Here is a 16,410-nt window from a genome sequence, read left to right on the forward strand (position 1 = left end):
CACATTGGCTAAATTAAGCTTGATCGTAGTTTTGTTTTTGTTTGTGTGTATATGTCCATCTGTTCTGTTTAATTTGCTGTAATAATTTACAGTTGATCAGCTTGCATCCAACTGACGTGGCAGCCTTGATTTTCTTAACTATAGTGAGTATAAACAGGGTTTCAAAAGAACACAATTATGAAGACAATTTCAAAGACTCCCCTGGTAAAAGAGCAATAGACGTGGCAGTGAATAATATAATAAGAGATCAAAGATAAATGTATTTGTACACTAACCACTACTGCATAAAAAACACAACAGATGAGTGACCGACCAACTAGCAGCATCTGAACAAAAAGTATTGGCCAACTGACCAAAAGTAATTAATGTCTAGAATTGCAATGAATGGAAAGAAATTAATGTCTAATCTTATATTTATAGCCAATGTTTCCTATCGATACCAACATGCTGATGCTTCCAATAGCATTTTACAAACTAAAGTCTTGCATTTCCGAGGTCAAATTATTTCCAATGCAGGTTCAGGATTCTCAATGGGCATATTGAAGTCCAAAGGTTCAGTGGGTGAATAAGTTCCAGGGGACAAATGTTCAGGATAGAATAATGGAAACATGCCTTTAGCTGGTGCTTTACTATTTTATACATCGTTGTTTTATATTAAATCAATAATACACATTATGTGGTGACCATACCCACAGTGTGGTGGGTCCTCGTGTCCCCTGAGTCTAGTTTGTTCCCAATGTAGGTCACCATAAAGGAGATGGTGGATAGATGGCCCTACTAATGTCTAAATTAATAGCTCTAATGGCCTACTTAGAGTTGCATCATGGAGGAAAATGTTCAGTTTTTCACTCAAGTTCCAAAATTAAAACAAAATAATAAGGAAAAAAATAATTGAAGAAACAAACAGTAGTAAACAAGATATGCAAATGTATGAGTATGACACAATAAATTTAACATTTGGCTCATTGATTTATAGGTTTTTGCAATCTTTGCCTAACTGAAATAGACTCTAATAAGGTGATGTAAAGCTTTCAGCTCTATTAATGTGAGTGTTGACATTATTTATTGTAACCGTTCAACTTGTTCTTTTCACTTTTCACTACTGTTTTCTTCTTACTTAAAGTTTTGGGGAAAAAATGCTAAACTGACAGTGTGAGAGCACATAGTTGGCTGTGTGTGTGTTGACCCTGTGACCCTCTGCGAGATGAAGTGGACAGCACTAGCATCAAATATGCACACACACACCACGCAACAAGAAAGAGAAGAACAACCAATGGATTCAAAAAATAGCTAATACACTTCTATGAGGTCAGTGAAATATTTTGTTGGGATCTTTGAAATAGATCGATGTCATTGATTGGCAGGTGACCCAAATCCGGTCGTAACTCTGAAAAGTGCTTCAATATTAGGAGGAGTTTACAGTAATGGGGCAGAGTATAGGGTGCATTTGGGGTGAGGTATTGCACTTTGTAAAGCAAAAGGAAACAAACATACAAAAATAATCCGAAAAGTGTTCATTTGAGGTGGTCGAAGAGCAGCAAAGGAGGGTGAGAGACGTGAGAAGAGGAGATAAAATGAAAGATGCATTAGGATTCCGTCTGTTACTTCTCTCCCTGATGGCGGCTGTGGGTGATTAGCTAGTGATGAGGCTGTCTTGAGATCCACTCCATCTTTTATAATAGAAGCCTAATGGAGGAGCTGCTGCCTCTCTTGTCTATGTTATCGCACACACTGTCAAATATCCCCTTTAACAGGTGAAACATAAAACAGGCAACTTTACCCTGAAGGCATGCAAGCTGCACCCTCGTAATGCAATAGTCACACAAAAACAAGGTGAAAAAAATAAAATATATATATATATATGCACATAACAAAGTTTAAGCACTCAGATATACAGCTGTATACTGCCGAGCAGCTGCTTATTCTCTTTGTCGTGCAACAATAACTGCATCAATTATAGATTACAGGAAAGATGAAGCGAAGGAGTGTGTTGAGGGTTGAGCTTTTCATGCTACTTCCTCTCTGAAGTAGCATGATCTGATCTGAAACTCGCGTAATGGAAGATCTCAACTCAACCCCTTGTTCTCATACATGTTGCACTAGCTGGAGCACCGTCGAGTTGCATCAGGCCACAGCGGATCAGCGTTTAATGGACAAAGGCAAAACGATCTTCACTTTGAAGTGATTTGCTGGCATCAGACAGTCACCAAAGCAAAAGGCAAAGCAGTTTATCACCCGAATCTTTGGCCTTTCCTTAGAAGCACATAGAGCCTCTTTATGTGCATGGAATACATTACAGTGGGTCTGAAGTGCTGGATAAGATCTATGTGCATGTGCAAAGCCATAAAGTGGCTTTTGTTACATGTCCTTCTGGTGTATGAGGCGATTGATGGCCTTATTAGATGATTATCTAATGAGACATACTACAATGCCAGTCACCCAAACACATTCTTTGGCCTTCTTCGGTTTTCCAGAACACCCCCAAAGACAAATCCCTCTTTATGTCATCTCAGCTTATCGTGCTTCCATCATATTGCAATGGTGTATGCCTCGCTGATGGTTCTGTAATCACGGAGTCTTAAAGTGCAATGGCCAGAACTTTGTCACAAGAAGGTGTGATGTCTCTTATCCTTATCCTAAGACCCTTTGGAAGGGCCATCATGATATACTTGTGCCTATTTATTTGATTGAGATGTCAACAGACTGCATGGTTGGGCAATTGTTAGTGTAATTGCTTTGCATAAAGCAGGTCTTTGTTGTAAACAATGTTCTTTTCTATTCGGAGTTTGCATATGTGAGGTACCTCAGGGTACCCCTGGAGGTAAATTGGGTGTGAGTCTCTCTGCCTTGACCTATATTGGGCGGGCAACTTGTTTGTCACCCCCTGACTTCTGGAGATCAATTATTGCTCATGACCAGGCAAGATTAAGCAAGTACAGACAATAGATGGATTGACGGTCAGTGTATTAACTATTGTTTCTGCATAGTTAAATCATTCCCATCCCACCGCCACTCATATTCCGACTCTGCCTTTATCTTATTTTCCTTCTCATTACTTTGAAGCTTCTTCTCTGTATGTATTTGCTTTCAAAAGATTTGATGATGTCTATAATATTTCACATTAGTATGCTACTATGCAACTGCACAACAGAACAAAAAAATATTCATTTTGGCTTCTGAACCCTGGGCCATGTGCTGCCTGGGGATGTTGTTTATGTGTAAGCTATAAGTCTCCCATGTCAAACACCCACACTGTTTGGAGACATTTAAATTTATTCTTGGAATTGGTTGTAATGTTGCCCATCAAACAGACACAAATACAAAAGTGGGGAGTCTGTGGAGGTTTAACTAAGCCCTTTTTAGTAAGCTAATGAGCTTAACGTGAGATACTGATCAGCAATCAGAGCAACCCGGCCCACATGCAGGCGTGTGTGCCTGTCAAAAGGACAGAGGGGATCTAGACCGATGTGATTACCCATTTTTCTCTTTGGTTCCCACAGAAACGCTTGTCTCCAGTGTGTGGTTGTGAATCAGAAAGCAGAGGGGGCAGAACTGTTTACTGATTGGAGTTGGTGGTTCAACGGCCAGATTCTTGTGTCCATGTGTCAGTTTTGTTAAAACTATGAACCACTAGTAGCTTTTGTAAGCAGGAGCTGCAAGGCAGTTCACATTGTTCTCCTAATATGACCTATTAGGGGAATAGGTCACATTCTCCTAAAATAGTAAGCAAAAGGCCAAAGTATGAAGCACTTACCTACTGAGACTGCATCTGAAGCAAGCAGGAGCCTTTTTGAAATCCATCTTTACATATGACTACCTTTTCTTCCTAAGCATGCCTCGAACCTGTATTAGGAACACAACCTGTACTATTCAATTTCAACAATACTCATGTCCAGAGGAAAGTAGTTTTGTGGGTACGTTTTGTAATCATTTCTATTAAATCTTTCTATAAAGATTTAATAGAAAATGTTCTATTATATATTGTTCTAGAATGTAAAAAATATGAAGGGGAAGTGGGCTAGACTTTTTTTTCCCTTGGGAATAACAAATACAACAAAATAATCACTGAAGTTTAAAGACAGTGACTACAGCAACTACACAAACCCTAACAAACCTTGATCTGTGAGCATAAATAGTTTTGACCCAAATTTATACCTATATTGTTCTCATCAAAATATTAAAAGTTAATTTCATTTAAAAGTAAGCTATTTGCAAGGTAAGCAGTGTAAAGACCTTGGGATCTTGCAGCCTTCCTTTACTGGATGTGCATGTTTTAAGTAATATATTTAAAGTGTCTGCCTTGTTTTAAAACTGAAGGGGATCTTTTATTACTGCTCATTAAGAATGAAGGTTTTCGTTTTTTGAAAGAGACCAATAGAAAACTTACTCCCACAGACAGTTTTAAATGCCTTTTAGGTGCTGCTATCGTGTCAGCTCCCTCTTCCAAAAGAGAAATTAGATCTCAACAATGTTTTTGTCTAGTTAAATAAAGATTATCATTTGATTCAGGTCCTTCTTTTGATGAATGAAAAACTTGAATTGAAAAAAAAAAAAATCTATCTATTGTTTTGTCCATTAAATTGCTGCACTCTGCTTTAATGGCTTTCAGTTCACACAGCCTGAGTCATGGTAAATGGTAATTGGTCTGCACTTGTATAGCGCTAAATCAAGTCTGAGGATTACAAAGCTCTTTACACTGTAATCAGTCATTCTTCCATTTGTACACATTCACACAGTTGTGGGGGTGAGTTGCGTTGTAGTCAGAGCATCACTGGGGCAGACTGACAGAAGTTAGGTTTCCATTTAATCAGCGCCACCAGGACCTCTGACCCCTACCAGAAGTTCAAAGGGGTAAAAAGTCTTGACCAAAGCCAAATTGGCAAAGTGGCTTAGACTGTCATAAGCAGGTGTTTGAACTTACAACCCATTAATCACAATACATACCTTTACCTACTGAGCCACTGATATTAAACATATCCTTTGTGACTTTGAAAAAGCTGCAATGGATTTGGTCTGGAAGAAGTCTTGAACCTCACATGAGGCTGGAGGGTTCACTCACCAGTCGGCTGTATGCGGAGCTGTGTTTTTTCACTCTGCTTGCGGGTCATTGCGAACCAGCTTCCATCTGGATCCTGAATCCACTCGACTGCCTGACAGTAGAGCAGCCCCTGGTCTACTGGCTGGAGCTTGTGAATGGTCAACCTGTAGGATGTGGCACTGGTTTTGTCCAACCTGAGATCTCCTGCTGCCATCCTCTGCCGATAAGGTCCTCCAGAGCGCAAAACAAAGTCCCTGGACAGAGTGACCAGCTCCTGAGGTGGGGCGGTTGCATTCTCAGGGGACCTGAGGTACCAACCGACCGACAGGTGTGTGTGCTGCATCGTGGTTCGGGACACCTCACAGTTGAGCTGTAATGTGTCACCCTCCACTTTGGACAGAGTCTGGGGAGGAGCTGTTACTGTCAACGAGTCAGGGATCACTGTAAAAAAAAAAAAAGAAAAAGAAAAAAAGGGAGAGAACGTTATGATTATAATCATTATAAGGCATAAGATGTAGTGGTAACTTGCAAAAGTATTCACATTAATGTCTGTGTGATCTTATGGGACAGACAAACGAAAACCAAAGTTCATTTGTAAAGTGTGAGGAAAATTATATGATGTTTACATTGTTTTAATCAGGCTTGATATTAAAACATGCAAAACTTTCAATATCTCACAAGCATTATGTGATTCATAAATGCAGAGCATGGCACAACCGCAAACCTGCCAAGACAAAAACGTCGATCTTACTTAGGTCAGAGAAAATTTTATGGTAACCATTAGTCATGAACTCCACAAATATGGTTTTAGAGTAGAAAGTGCAAAGCAGAATAATAACTGACCGAAGAAGATAAAGTCTTGTTTTCCACAAGCAACGTGGTGGACACAGGAAATGTGGAAGATGATGCTTTGGTCATTTGAACCAAAATCCAACATTTTAGCTTGCAAGGAAAATGATATATGTTGAACTTAATTAATGCTGCATGTTATTATACGACATTATTATAGCACACAATCCACCATTATGAAACATGGGGGCAGCATCATGCTGTGGCTAGGCTTTCTTTTTGTTGATCGAAACAGGGATAGAGCAATCCTGACAGGAAACCTTTTAAAACTCAGCAGAAAGTTGAGATGGGAGGAGATTGACCTTCCAGCAGAACATCAGCCCTACAGTACAGCTACAATGGAATAGCTTAGTTAAAAGCCTGTTTAAGTGTTAGAATGAGCCTCTCAAAATCCAGATCTAAATCCAATAGAAAACCATTAGTTGTAAAATGTGGATTATTAAAAGTGCACGGATACTTCTGGAAGACACTGTACTTACCATGAGTCATTTCTCAAATCCCGAATGCTTAAATAGCATTTTTGATTTATCATACCATTATAGGGGTGTAAAAAATAAACACCCATGCAGCTCTCAGTGCCAAGTAATCTGATTCACTCTTAGAAGAAGGTGTGAGGAAAAGGCGTTAATGCAAATGGTCTTTGTTCAGATGAGACCGCCCTCTATTTTCTCGTCCATATATGACTTTCAAATGACACCGCGTGTTGATGGCTTATTCTCTATCTCGCACAGCCAGATACCTCCGGGGATGCTCTTAGCATTGCTTTCAGACTGATTACATTCTGTATTGATTGTTAAAGTAAACACAACCCAAGATTCCACCTCAAAACATCTCAGACATTGTATTAATAGTGCATGAACTAAATATGCAAACATGGAGTTAAAAATGACTGTAATACATTCCGCTTAGTTCCATCTACAGTACAAGTAAGGGGTGGAGAAAAAAAAAATAGTACAGAAAACAAGCCAGATGGCTTGAAGAGAGGAGATGAGAGAGTGGGACACTCAGGTGCGAGGAAGGAAGAGAGACATCAAGATGTGAGAATTTCAGAAGGCTGGAAACGCTCAGCAGAGCGACAGAAATAAACATGTGAAGCTTTTTAAAGAAACACGTTTAGCTGAGCGAGTATTTTTGGACCGGTATCAGGGAGTCACAGTATTGTATATTAATGTGTGTGTGGAAGATGGAAAGGGAGGATTTCAGACAAGATTTAACTTCTTCCACTCCGGGGCTTAATGTATCATTGAGAGCAAAACACTAGCAAGGTCAGAAGGTCGGCAGGTCACAAGGCACTGCATAAATATCAAGATTAAGATGTTTAAGGTCTGAAATTGACTAAATTTAGAAAAAAATATTAGAAGCTGGAACTCTACATGACAGTGATTTGATTATTTTGAGTGAATTTTCAGAGCCTGAAAACTAAAGTACTCCACATTTTTTTCAACAAGTTGAATTTTCTTTTTCAGAGCTGTGTGGCTACTGGCACAATGACAGTGTAAATAATCTGCATGTTCTGCATTCTGCTCTTTTTCCATGTTTAACACTTGACCAAAGCCAGTTCAAGACATAAGTAGCTGCTTGGGGCCCCTGTTGACCTGATGCCCCTAAAGGTCTTGAAATAATGCATACAGGCTTAAAAAGGTGCTAATTTAAAGACACAATGCAGATATGACAATGGATTAAAGTAAATGTGCAGACAGAAGTCCAATATATTGATCAGAATTGGCAGATCTTCAGGCTAATCTGACTCTGATCCGTAACCCAGTTGGAAGAAGTAAAAAATTCAGATCGTTTTTTTGATCAATGAAAAAGATCAGAAAAAGGTCAATCACCATAAAGACTTGCTGCAGGAAATAAGACAGATGAACAGAGTACAGCAAAAGTTCTCCATTTTTGTTTTATTCCTTGTTGAACTTTCAACTTTTGCTCATCATTAAAGAAACTGGATTTAGAAATATTGTCTGTGTTTTGGAAATTGCTGAAGACGATTTACGTTCTATGATATACACATAGAAATGATTGGTTTTGTCATATTAACTTTGCTGACAATGCTAATGGCTAATTGTAAGGCACACAATGATATTGTAATCCTTAACGAGAAATGTGTATCAGCTGGTCAAATGTTTACAAAAGCCACCAGAAACGGACAAAAAGGCAAAATTCTTTTACATTTTCTTACATTTTCATGAAATAGTGCTCATGTAAACATTCAAGAAATTTTTGAGAATAGTTGTTTTATGGTGAAAGTCATTTTGCTCTGGCCCACCTCTGAAAAGCTAATAGCTTCAGTCTGACCCAAAGTCTAATATGTATGCATATATAATAAAAACAGTAATAAGATGGTAATAATGGACAAATAATTGAAATTTAATAATATTCCAATATCATGTGATTAGTATTACTGTTAGAATAACATAGTACATTGCATGATATCAGTTTGCAATAATACAGTAAAAATCCAATAATCAATTGTGAAAATGTAGCCCTTACAACTTTAGTACCAATTAGAGATGAAAGGAAAGAGCTAAATGCACCTTACTCAGTTCTAGATGTATATATTACGCTAATTGAGATGAGAAAACCCCACATTTTCTTAACTGTGTGGTTCTTAAAACACAGCGAGGTTTAATGACAGACGGATCAGGGATCGGTCACCGCTAATTAAACAATTGGAGGAACAAAGACAGAATGAAAGAAAACTCTGCAGCGTCTCGAGTGAAGAGGCTTGACATTTGGTTGCTTGAGCTTAACAAGCCTCTCTGAGACAAACAACATAAAGCAAAAGCAGCGGGAAATGAGCGTAAAAAAGAATCACGCGGGTCAGATGCAGTTGCACTCTAATAAGGTGTTGCACTCAAGAGATATATGAACTAAGTCAAGACAAGAGCAAACTGCTTCCTGCAATACTTTACCACATTCTTGAAAACACAGATATGCTCTGACTGAACACAATCCTTAAATTGCTCAAATTGAGTGTTTCAAAAGCCATCTAGCTGCAAGGGATACAAATGAAAGTTGTAGGCAGCAATAAAAAACTCATAAAACTGTCCTGCTGGTGCATTTATTTGTGGGCTACGGGATAAAAATGACTAACATGTGAATCACACGGAGATTGTGTTTGTGCCGTTTGAAAAGCTTTACATTTTCTACCAATTTGGGCTGAGCATTTGTTAGTAATGGCTGTGACGTCTGGGTGATAACAGCTCAATGCAATCTGCTCTTAAACTTGTTTTCTCCAACAGAATGATTTTAAAAAGACAGATCAAGCCTTTGGTGGTGTCGGAGCTGAAATTGAGCTACTCCCAAGCCTGCTGTTCAGCTCTTCTGAACCACAGCCGACTTTGGTTGTTCTTTGCTGCACTGGTGGTTTGCTGATGGCCTCTCTTTCATAGCAATCCTTCAATGCCCAGTGTGGTGAAAGCAAAGTTGAATCATGTGGCCTCAAGCCCTCTGCATCTTACCTCCAGTGGCAATCAATCTGCACCTCATACACATTGTCTGCCATGGGTGACTAATCTTTTATACTTGGGAGTATTTCTTTTCGAATGCCTTTTAAAGGCCTTTCAGGAGTGGTAAGGCACAGTCAGCTCCAAAATTAAGTTGTGTTAGTTGAAGCCTGACAGAGCACTTCATTTAGCTTCAGACTAGCTGCCACAATGTGTTGTGGGATGAATTTTTCAGGGCTTGATTATGTTGTCAACTGTAATTTCCATCTACTGACGCATAATGGTATCTGTTGTTATGTTTCTCCACAATTTCAGGATCCTAATCTTCCATTTACTTTGAAAGTCAGTTCTGGAAATAGTGTCAAATTCAACCTGATAACAACAGTAAAAACAGCCAGTGTCATTCATATTTTTTATTTTATTTTATTTTTTTATTTTTTTGTGCAATTTGATAGAGACACAAATAAACGGTTTAATACTGAATCTATCACCAGCTCTTACAACCGGCGATAGATTTATGCATGAGGCAGCCAATGGATTTAAAAGTTGGGATTAGTGTGAAACTTTTGCAGTCAGATTATTTTCTGGGGTTTCTGATTGATTTTTATTGCTCTAATCACTGGAAACACAGCTTCAGAGTCAAAATCAAATGCAGCTTTAGTCCTGCTGACTATCACGTTAGAAGCCTGGTTCCATGAAGTCTTCATGCATCATTCATATTTATCCCGGCTACTTGGCTTACTCTCATTTCTCTTGCAAGAAACCATTAAAGGTCTTGTTTTTGTTAAAAGTATGGCCGCTCACATTTTTCACATAGACGTCATTCATTTCAGGTGGATTTTTGTCAAATTACTTGCGCTGCCAAAGCTTGAGGCGCAATGTTATAAGAGGGGACTAAATAAAGCTCAGTGTCTGCACACATTGTATAAAATATCAACATTTGAAAGCAGTGAAGAATCTTATGGTTCAATGACGTTGTCAGTAGTTCTACCTACATTTACTGTAGACAGAACACTGCGTAATAAAGAGTAGAACAACTCAAAACAGCATTATAGAGATTTTAGTTGTGTTATTTTTATAAGAAATTATAGTAGTTACTTCATTCAGCTCCAGAAACACTTATAAATGTCAAAGTACTAAGGTAACTCACCATTATCAAATCTTTTAATCGTCTGGTAAATATAATTAATTTGGATTAATCAGTTTTTAGCTATGTTTGGCATATCTGTCTTAAGCTGCTTTAAGTGAACAATGTCTCATTTAAAAAAAGAGAGAGAGAGAGAGAGAGAGAAATATCCAGGTAGTAACACTGCCCTTGACATCAGTCTCTTCTGGCCAGCAGGTTGGACCCTCAATTTGCCCGAGGATTGACTCAGTTAGACATCAGATTAGCGTTAAGTCAGCTAAACCGATGTCAATTCAAGAGTCCAAAAACATTATATATTTTGTATATAGATTGTGATCTTGGTAAGGTTGTTAACTCCTCTCACTGAAGTCAACAATGAGTGAATGGCAGCCTCAAATAGACCTACAGTTACCGCAACGACACACCTACGTTACAACCTGCCTTTGCCATAGCAACCCTCCCACATGATGCTTTGCGGCGGCTGAGAATAGTCCAGAGTTACTATAACAACTATATCCACTAACACCAAGCTGATAACCAAACTGATTCACATGCTCCTCTCAGATACACCTGTGAAAAGCTAAAAAAAAAAAATAAATAAATGAAACAAGAAGCGACATCACAATCATTTGCTGCACTTCTTCAAAGGATATTTAACACTTTTACTTTGCATCTTTGTAACAAAGCACTGCAGGAATCAGACCAAATCAGTCCGTCTCTGCCTTTTTCTGACAGGCTAAGATGGATGGTAAACAAACCAAGATCCTCCAACAGTCCTGCTGACCTCAATCTGCAAGGGATTAGGAACAGCATGAGATGACAATCTTGGGCACTAACACTCATGTTTACCACTTGTGAGGACATTGTTGCGACTTATTCTACCTGCTGGGTGCTAAACTGTAACCATCAGAAAAGCCTTAAAATATTACTTTGGATACATTTAATATCTGGCTTTGAGATGCTAAAAGCTTAATGTTGTGAACATTTTTGCCATTTCAAAGAAATTGTGAGTGCATGAGTGAATTCAATCTCGTCTGAAGTCTTTATTTATGCAACTTAAATGTGACTTGAGTTCACATGGCATACTGGAATTTGCATCTTCACTAAGTTAAAAATGACTTGACACAATTTCAAACAGGTCAAAAGCTCCTTTTTATGTTTATTTAAAATCAGCTTCACTTAAGAAAAAATCCTGGAGATACTCCACTGGAGAGGTTTTATCAAATAATAATGAAAGCTGGTTTGATTTGCACATTTACAAATATATAATGCATGAAATTGTTAAGGTTATGAGAAAATTAAGTAAGTTTGTATTTCAGTGTCTTAACTGGAGAAACAGTTTCATCTGGAATAATGAACAGAAGAGCCTGTAAAGAGCAGATTGACACTGACATGTCAGGGGATTTGTTAACTTTGTGTGACAGATTGTAAATTCTATTGAACATATGGAAAACCAACAGAATTTTGGAGAGAAAAAAAACTGTGGATAATTAAAAAAAAAGTAAAAAAAAAAAAGAAAATGACTGAACCAAACAGATCAACAAAGCAGAACCAGGAGAAAAAAAAAAAAACAAAAAAACAAAAAAAAAACTGAAACATCTATTTAGTTGAAAAGCATTTCTGTTTTCCACAAAAATACTCTCCAGTTTTTATACAACGCATGCTATTATTTTAAGTTATGTCAGTTTCACTTGAGATCTTGAATTTTTAACAGTCTTTCCTCTAAAATTTAAAAGTTGCTCCAACAAAAAGATGCTTATTGGTATGCAAAAACTATCCTTCTGCCTCTCAAAAGACTCCAGCTTTCTGACTATTTAAAATCTGCTACTAATATCCAAGCTTTTGAAGGTCCCCAGAGCCATCTTTTAAATATTGTTTACTTCTGACTTTAACACACAAAAACAAATGCATTTAAACTATAGTCTCTAAAATGCAATTAAATGTGATAACTGAAACAAAAACAATGTAAATTATAAATTGGGAATTGCACTATTTTAAAGAGAAAATGAATGTTTTCGGTTTCCCTCACTATTCCTGACAAATTCCAATGAAATGCAATGAACTTTCTTATTGGAATTACATATTTTAATGTACAGAAGAAAATTGCAACATAACAGTGTGCGCTTACAGATGCAGATACAATGAAATTCAATCCAATAAAACTTTGTTTTTATCCCAAAGGGAAATTAAATGATGTTGTAACTCTTGATATTCCACAATAACATATTCTGGATGACAGCATCAGTTGTTCCCAAACACTGCTACTCCACCCCGTTTGCTTTTGCTGCTCCTCTTTAAATCTTTGTCTGGCTATATAGTTAGAACGGAGGGCAGAGAGATGTTGGAGTCTGAGATTTTGCCCATTATGATTTATGAAAGAGATTGTTTAATTATAGAGATAATAGTGACTAAACCTAGCTCTAAATGCTATAGTTTTACACTGGTATAAAATATGAACATTTTAGACATTTTAATTATTTTCAATCAGGTTCTTTCTCACAGAGAGAATATGAGCTCAAAATAATGTTGACTGAGTTAGTTCACCAATAAATCAGGTGAAATCTGAAACTTGGACTGAAACTCTCCATATTTATCAGTTATTTTGATTGGCACCAACACCGTCAGTTCGCTGTAAGTCTTTTAACCTCTCTTTCTGCTCTACCCCATCTTCAGCTTTAGCTTTCATCTCCCTATATTCCTGATCTTCCCTTACATTTTTTAGCTTTTTGAAGTGACTGACGCTTGTCAACCCTCCAGCTGGCCTTTTAAGTCTAAACACGCGAGGTGAGAAGTGTGAGGGGGCTAAAGGACGCCAAGACGAGAGGGGGTGGGGGGATTTTGCAAAAGATGACATGAAGAGGAAAAGATGATTATTCATGAAATCTCATCTGTGCGCTCGGCATGCATGTGGCTCTTAGCATCTTTTCACACTGTGGCGTTACAAAAGCAGAAAGACTGGAGTAAAGTCAATGGAAAAATCAAATGGCTGTGTTGTGTTTTTACGTATTAATGCTTGTGGAAATGTTGTGTTTTCCTTAAAGGATTGAGCATCTGAGAGTCAAGGTTAATCCCTTCTGTCTTCTCATAAGAGAGGTTGATTAGTGGAGGAAATGCTGTGATTCATGTTGGCTCTTTGCTGAAAATGTTCAGCTTTTGTTGTGTTGGCTGATGCAACCTGCCTGTTCTTTCATTTACTAAGTAATGAATTTGTGTAATCCTCCCATAGCGTAGGGTAATATTATGAGTGGGAGTATTGTCACAATTATTCATAATAAAATTACTTTTCAAAAACTTGGTAAGAGATTACTGCACAAAATCTCAGCGTATGCAGGCCTTTTTCAGACTTTCAGGTCTGGTCATGAGGTTTCAGGCAAAAGTTTATTGTCAGAAAAGACAACGATTGAGCTCCTTGGTCTCAGTAAAACAATAATAATGCGTGGAGGAGTTAAGGTCAGACTTTCATGTCTAAGAATACGGCGCCAGCTGCCATGCATGATTGTGTTGAAACTTTGCCGAGGGTCTGTTTCACTGTCAGTGATATTAGTGTGTTGTAAAAGTAGACGGTGCCGTGAAAGAGGAAGGACGGCCTCCAAATTCTCCATTCTTCATTTGCCGAGTGCAGTTATGACAAAATACCTCATAAATTTAAACAGGGGCCACCAATTCTTGAATTTCAACTTTTTGCAGTTTTTGGTTGGATAATTATACCACAATAAGACAACATACTTAAAATAAATTATTATTATAAAATTCCCAAATTCTTTTGACATTCGCATTTGAGCATTTCTTACTTTAACTTTATATCCATATTCCAAAGTGACAAATATTCATACCTATTTTCTTTTAACCAATTTAACAGACAACCACTCCAGCTGTTCGGCGATGGTCAGACTGGGTTAAGGTCTTGAGTGTCTGTTGTGTGCATGTGTGTTGCTACAAAGCAAATGGCCACTTGGCAGAGCCAGCAGGGTAATTATCGTTAATTACTCTGTGAAACGAAGAGCACTACCGAGAGGAAAACAGAGCGAGTGGGTGAGATCCTCTGCTTCTACTTCATGTGAGTCCAGCCCCAAGACACACAGCCGACATCACTCAGTGACCCAGAATGCCTGCAGCAAATGCAGATCTACTAGGTCGCAAGGTAAAACATAGAAAAATAGGTGCGGAAGCTCTGCCTACACCTGACTTTTGTAATCCAACATCATAGCCATTCACATCCTCCGTGGCTTTGTTATTTTCTGCGAGAGCTGCTGATGAGTCAGAGTGAGGGTTGAAGTGGTTCAACTGGGATATAGGAAGAGAGGGAGGATGAAAAAAGACAGAGGAGGGAGACAAAGAGGAAGAAAATAACTAAGATGAACAAAAGGCCAATCTTTGTTTAGTTGATGCATCCGGTACGCAAACAAGTCCAGGTAAAGTGGGAGGGGGGGGAACACATTACACAAAGATTTTTTTATCACCTACATACAGACAATGTCCCTCACGTTGTCTTGAGAATACAAGAGGATGCTACAAATCTGTTAAATAATAGTTTTTTTTTTTTTCTCAAATCACAAGAAAAACTATTTCAAACATCTGAGAGCAAACTCTTGTAAGCTGAGGTCTATACGTTCTATGTTCCCAAGGGTGCCAGCTTAAAGCAAGGATAAGGAGTGAAAAAAGAAAAAAACAAGAAAAAAAAGAAAAAAGGAGCCAATATCTAGATAATGACTTGGAGCCGCAAATAAGAGATATGTGGTAGCCTTCTGTAATAGAGAACAAAGGAAAGAGTCGGGGAAAAAAAGACAAGAGTTGAACGGTTTCACTAGGGATTGGTGTCCGCAGCATGGGGTACATCCATAATAGAACATATGCATGTGATCAAATGCAGCCGTTCCCCTAATTTAATTTGAAATACAAAACAGTTCTTTTTTTTTAAGTATTGCCCATCCAGTTGTACGAGTTTGTGTGTTGTTATGCAAAGTATGTGCACAAAGGTTGATGTATGTGGGCCTAGAGAAACCACTTAAGCTGAAAGGAGAGGCAAAATGTTTCTTGTTTTAAGATGGCAACTGTCAGCTTGTCGGCTAAAATGAGGACTGATGTCAGCAGGTCTCATCAGTTGCAGCCAAGCAGCAGCTAACAAGGCTCTATTAACGCAGAAGTGTCCAGAAAAACAATGCCACTGACCACTGATTATTGAGTAAAACAAACGTCTACTCTCGGCAAGTTCGGCCCTCCACTAAATATGCTTGTGGGCATTTTTCAAATCACATCTTCTTCCACGTGATTAAAAAACAAACAAACAATTGACTGTCATGTGTTGGTTTTCAGTTTTATGGAATATCACAAGAATATCACCCACTCCAGTTTCAGGGCTTAGTTTCAGAGCGTGTGCTGAAGCAAGTTTTAACTGGTTCTTTCATCAGCTTGGCACAACTGACTACATGGAAGGAAACATACTCTTTTCCAAACGTATTCAAAGAAAATTTACTTGACAAATATTGACTGAAGGGGGATTAAAGAAACTGTTAAGAGGAAGACATTGAAAAAACAAACAAACCCAATAGCACTGAGTCAGAAGAACCATCTGTAGGGGCGAGAATCACATCCGGAGCATCATATTGATTAACTTAAACTAATATTCAGATAGGAAACTTCTACTTGTGGAAGTAGTGCTGCTCTTACAATAACATTTTTGGGAACCTCTGTGTATGAATAATTGCTTTCTTAATAACTCCTTTACAAAAAAAAAAAAACAAACCAACAAAAAAAAAAAACACCAACATAAAAAATAAGCCTTTCCACTGCTTTGGGCAACCTACCCCATAGAGTCAGACAATCTGGGCCATGATAAACCTGAGAAGCCATGGTGGTCGTCCCTTATTTTAGTTTCTAAAAGGTGGCATCCCTACCAGTCAATCAGGTGTGTACATAAAATCAAAGGGTATTTCCACTAAATGTTTCTCTTG

The 16,410-nt window shown here is 38.1% G+C and overlaps 1 protein-coding gene across 2 annotated transcripts in view; it reads right to left on the reverse strand.

The window, feature by feature from the left end:
• Nucleotides 1-16,410, reverse strand: part of igsf3 (immunoglobulin superfamily, member 3) — a 108,361-nt gene that overhangs the window by 36,743 nt on the left and 55,208 nt on the right. For both annotated transcript variants that reach the window (XM_015032129.1, XM_015032128.1), the window contains exon 3: nt 5,060-5,479. In XM_015032129.1, coding sequence (XP_014887615.1) covers nt 5,060-5,479 — 420 coding nt within the window. The remainder of the gene's footprint in view (nt 1-5,059; nt 5,480-16,410) is intronic.

The sequence above is a fragment of the Poecilia latipinna genome, unplaced genomic scaffold (assembly GCF_001443285.1).
Source record: "Poecilia latipinna isolate Pla-1442-1.1 unplaced genomic scaffold, P_latipinna-1.0 Scaffold231, whole genome shotgun sequence".
NCBI lineage: Eukaryota > Metazoa > Chordata > Actinopteri > Cyprinodontiformes > Poeciliidae > Poecilia > Poecilia latipinna.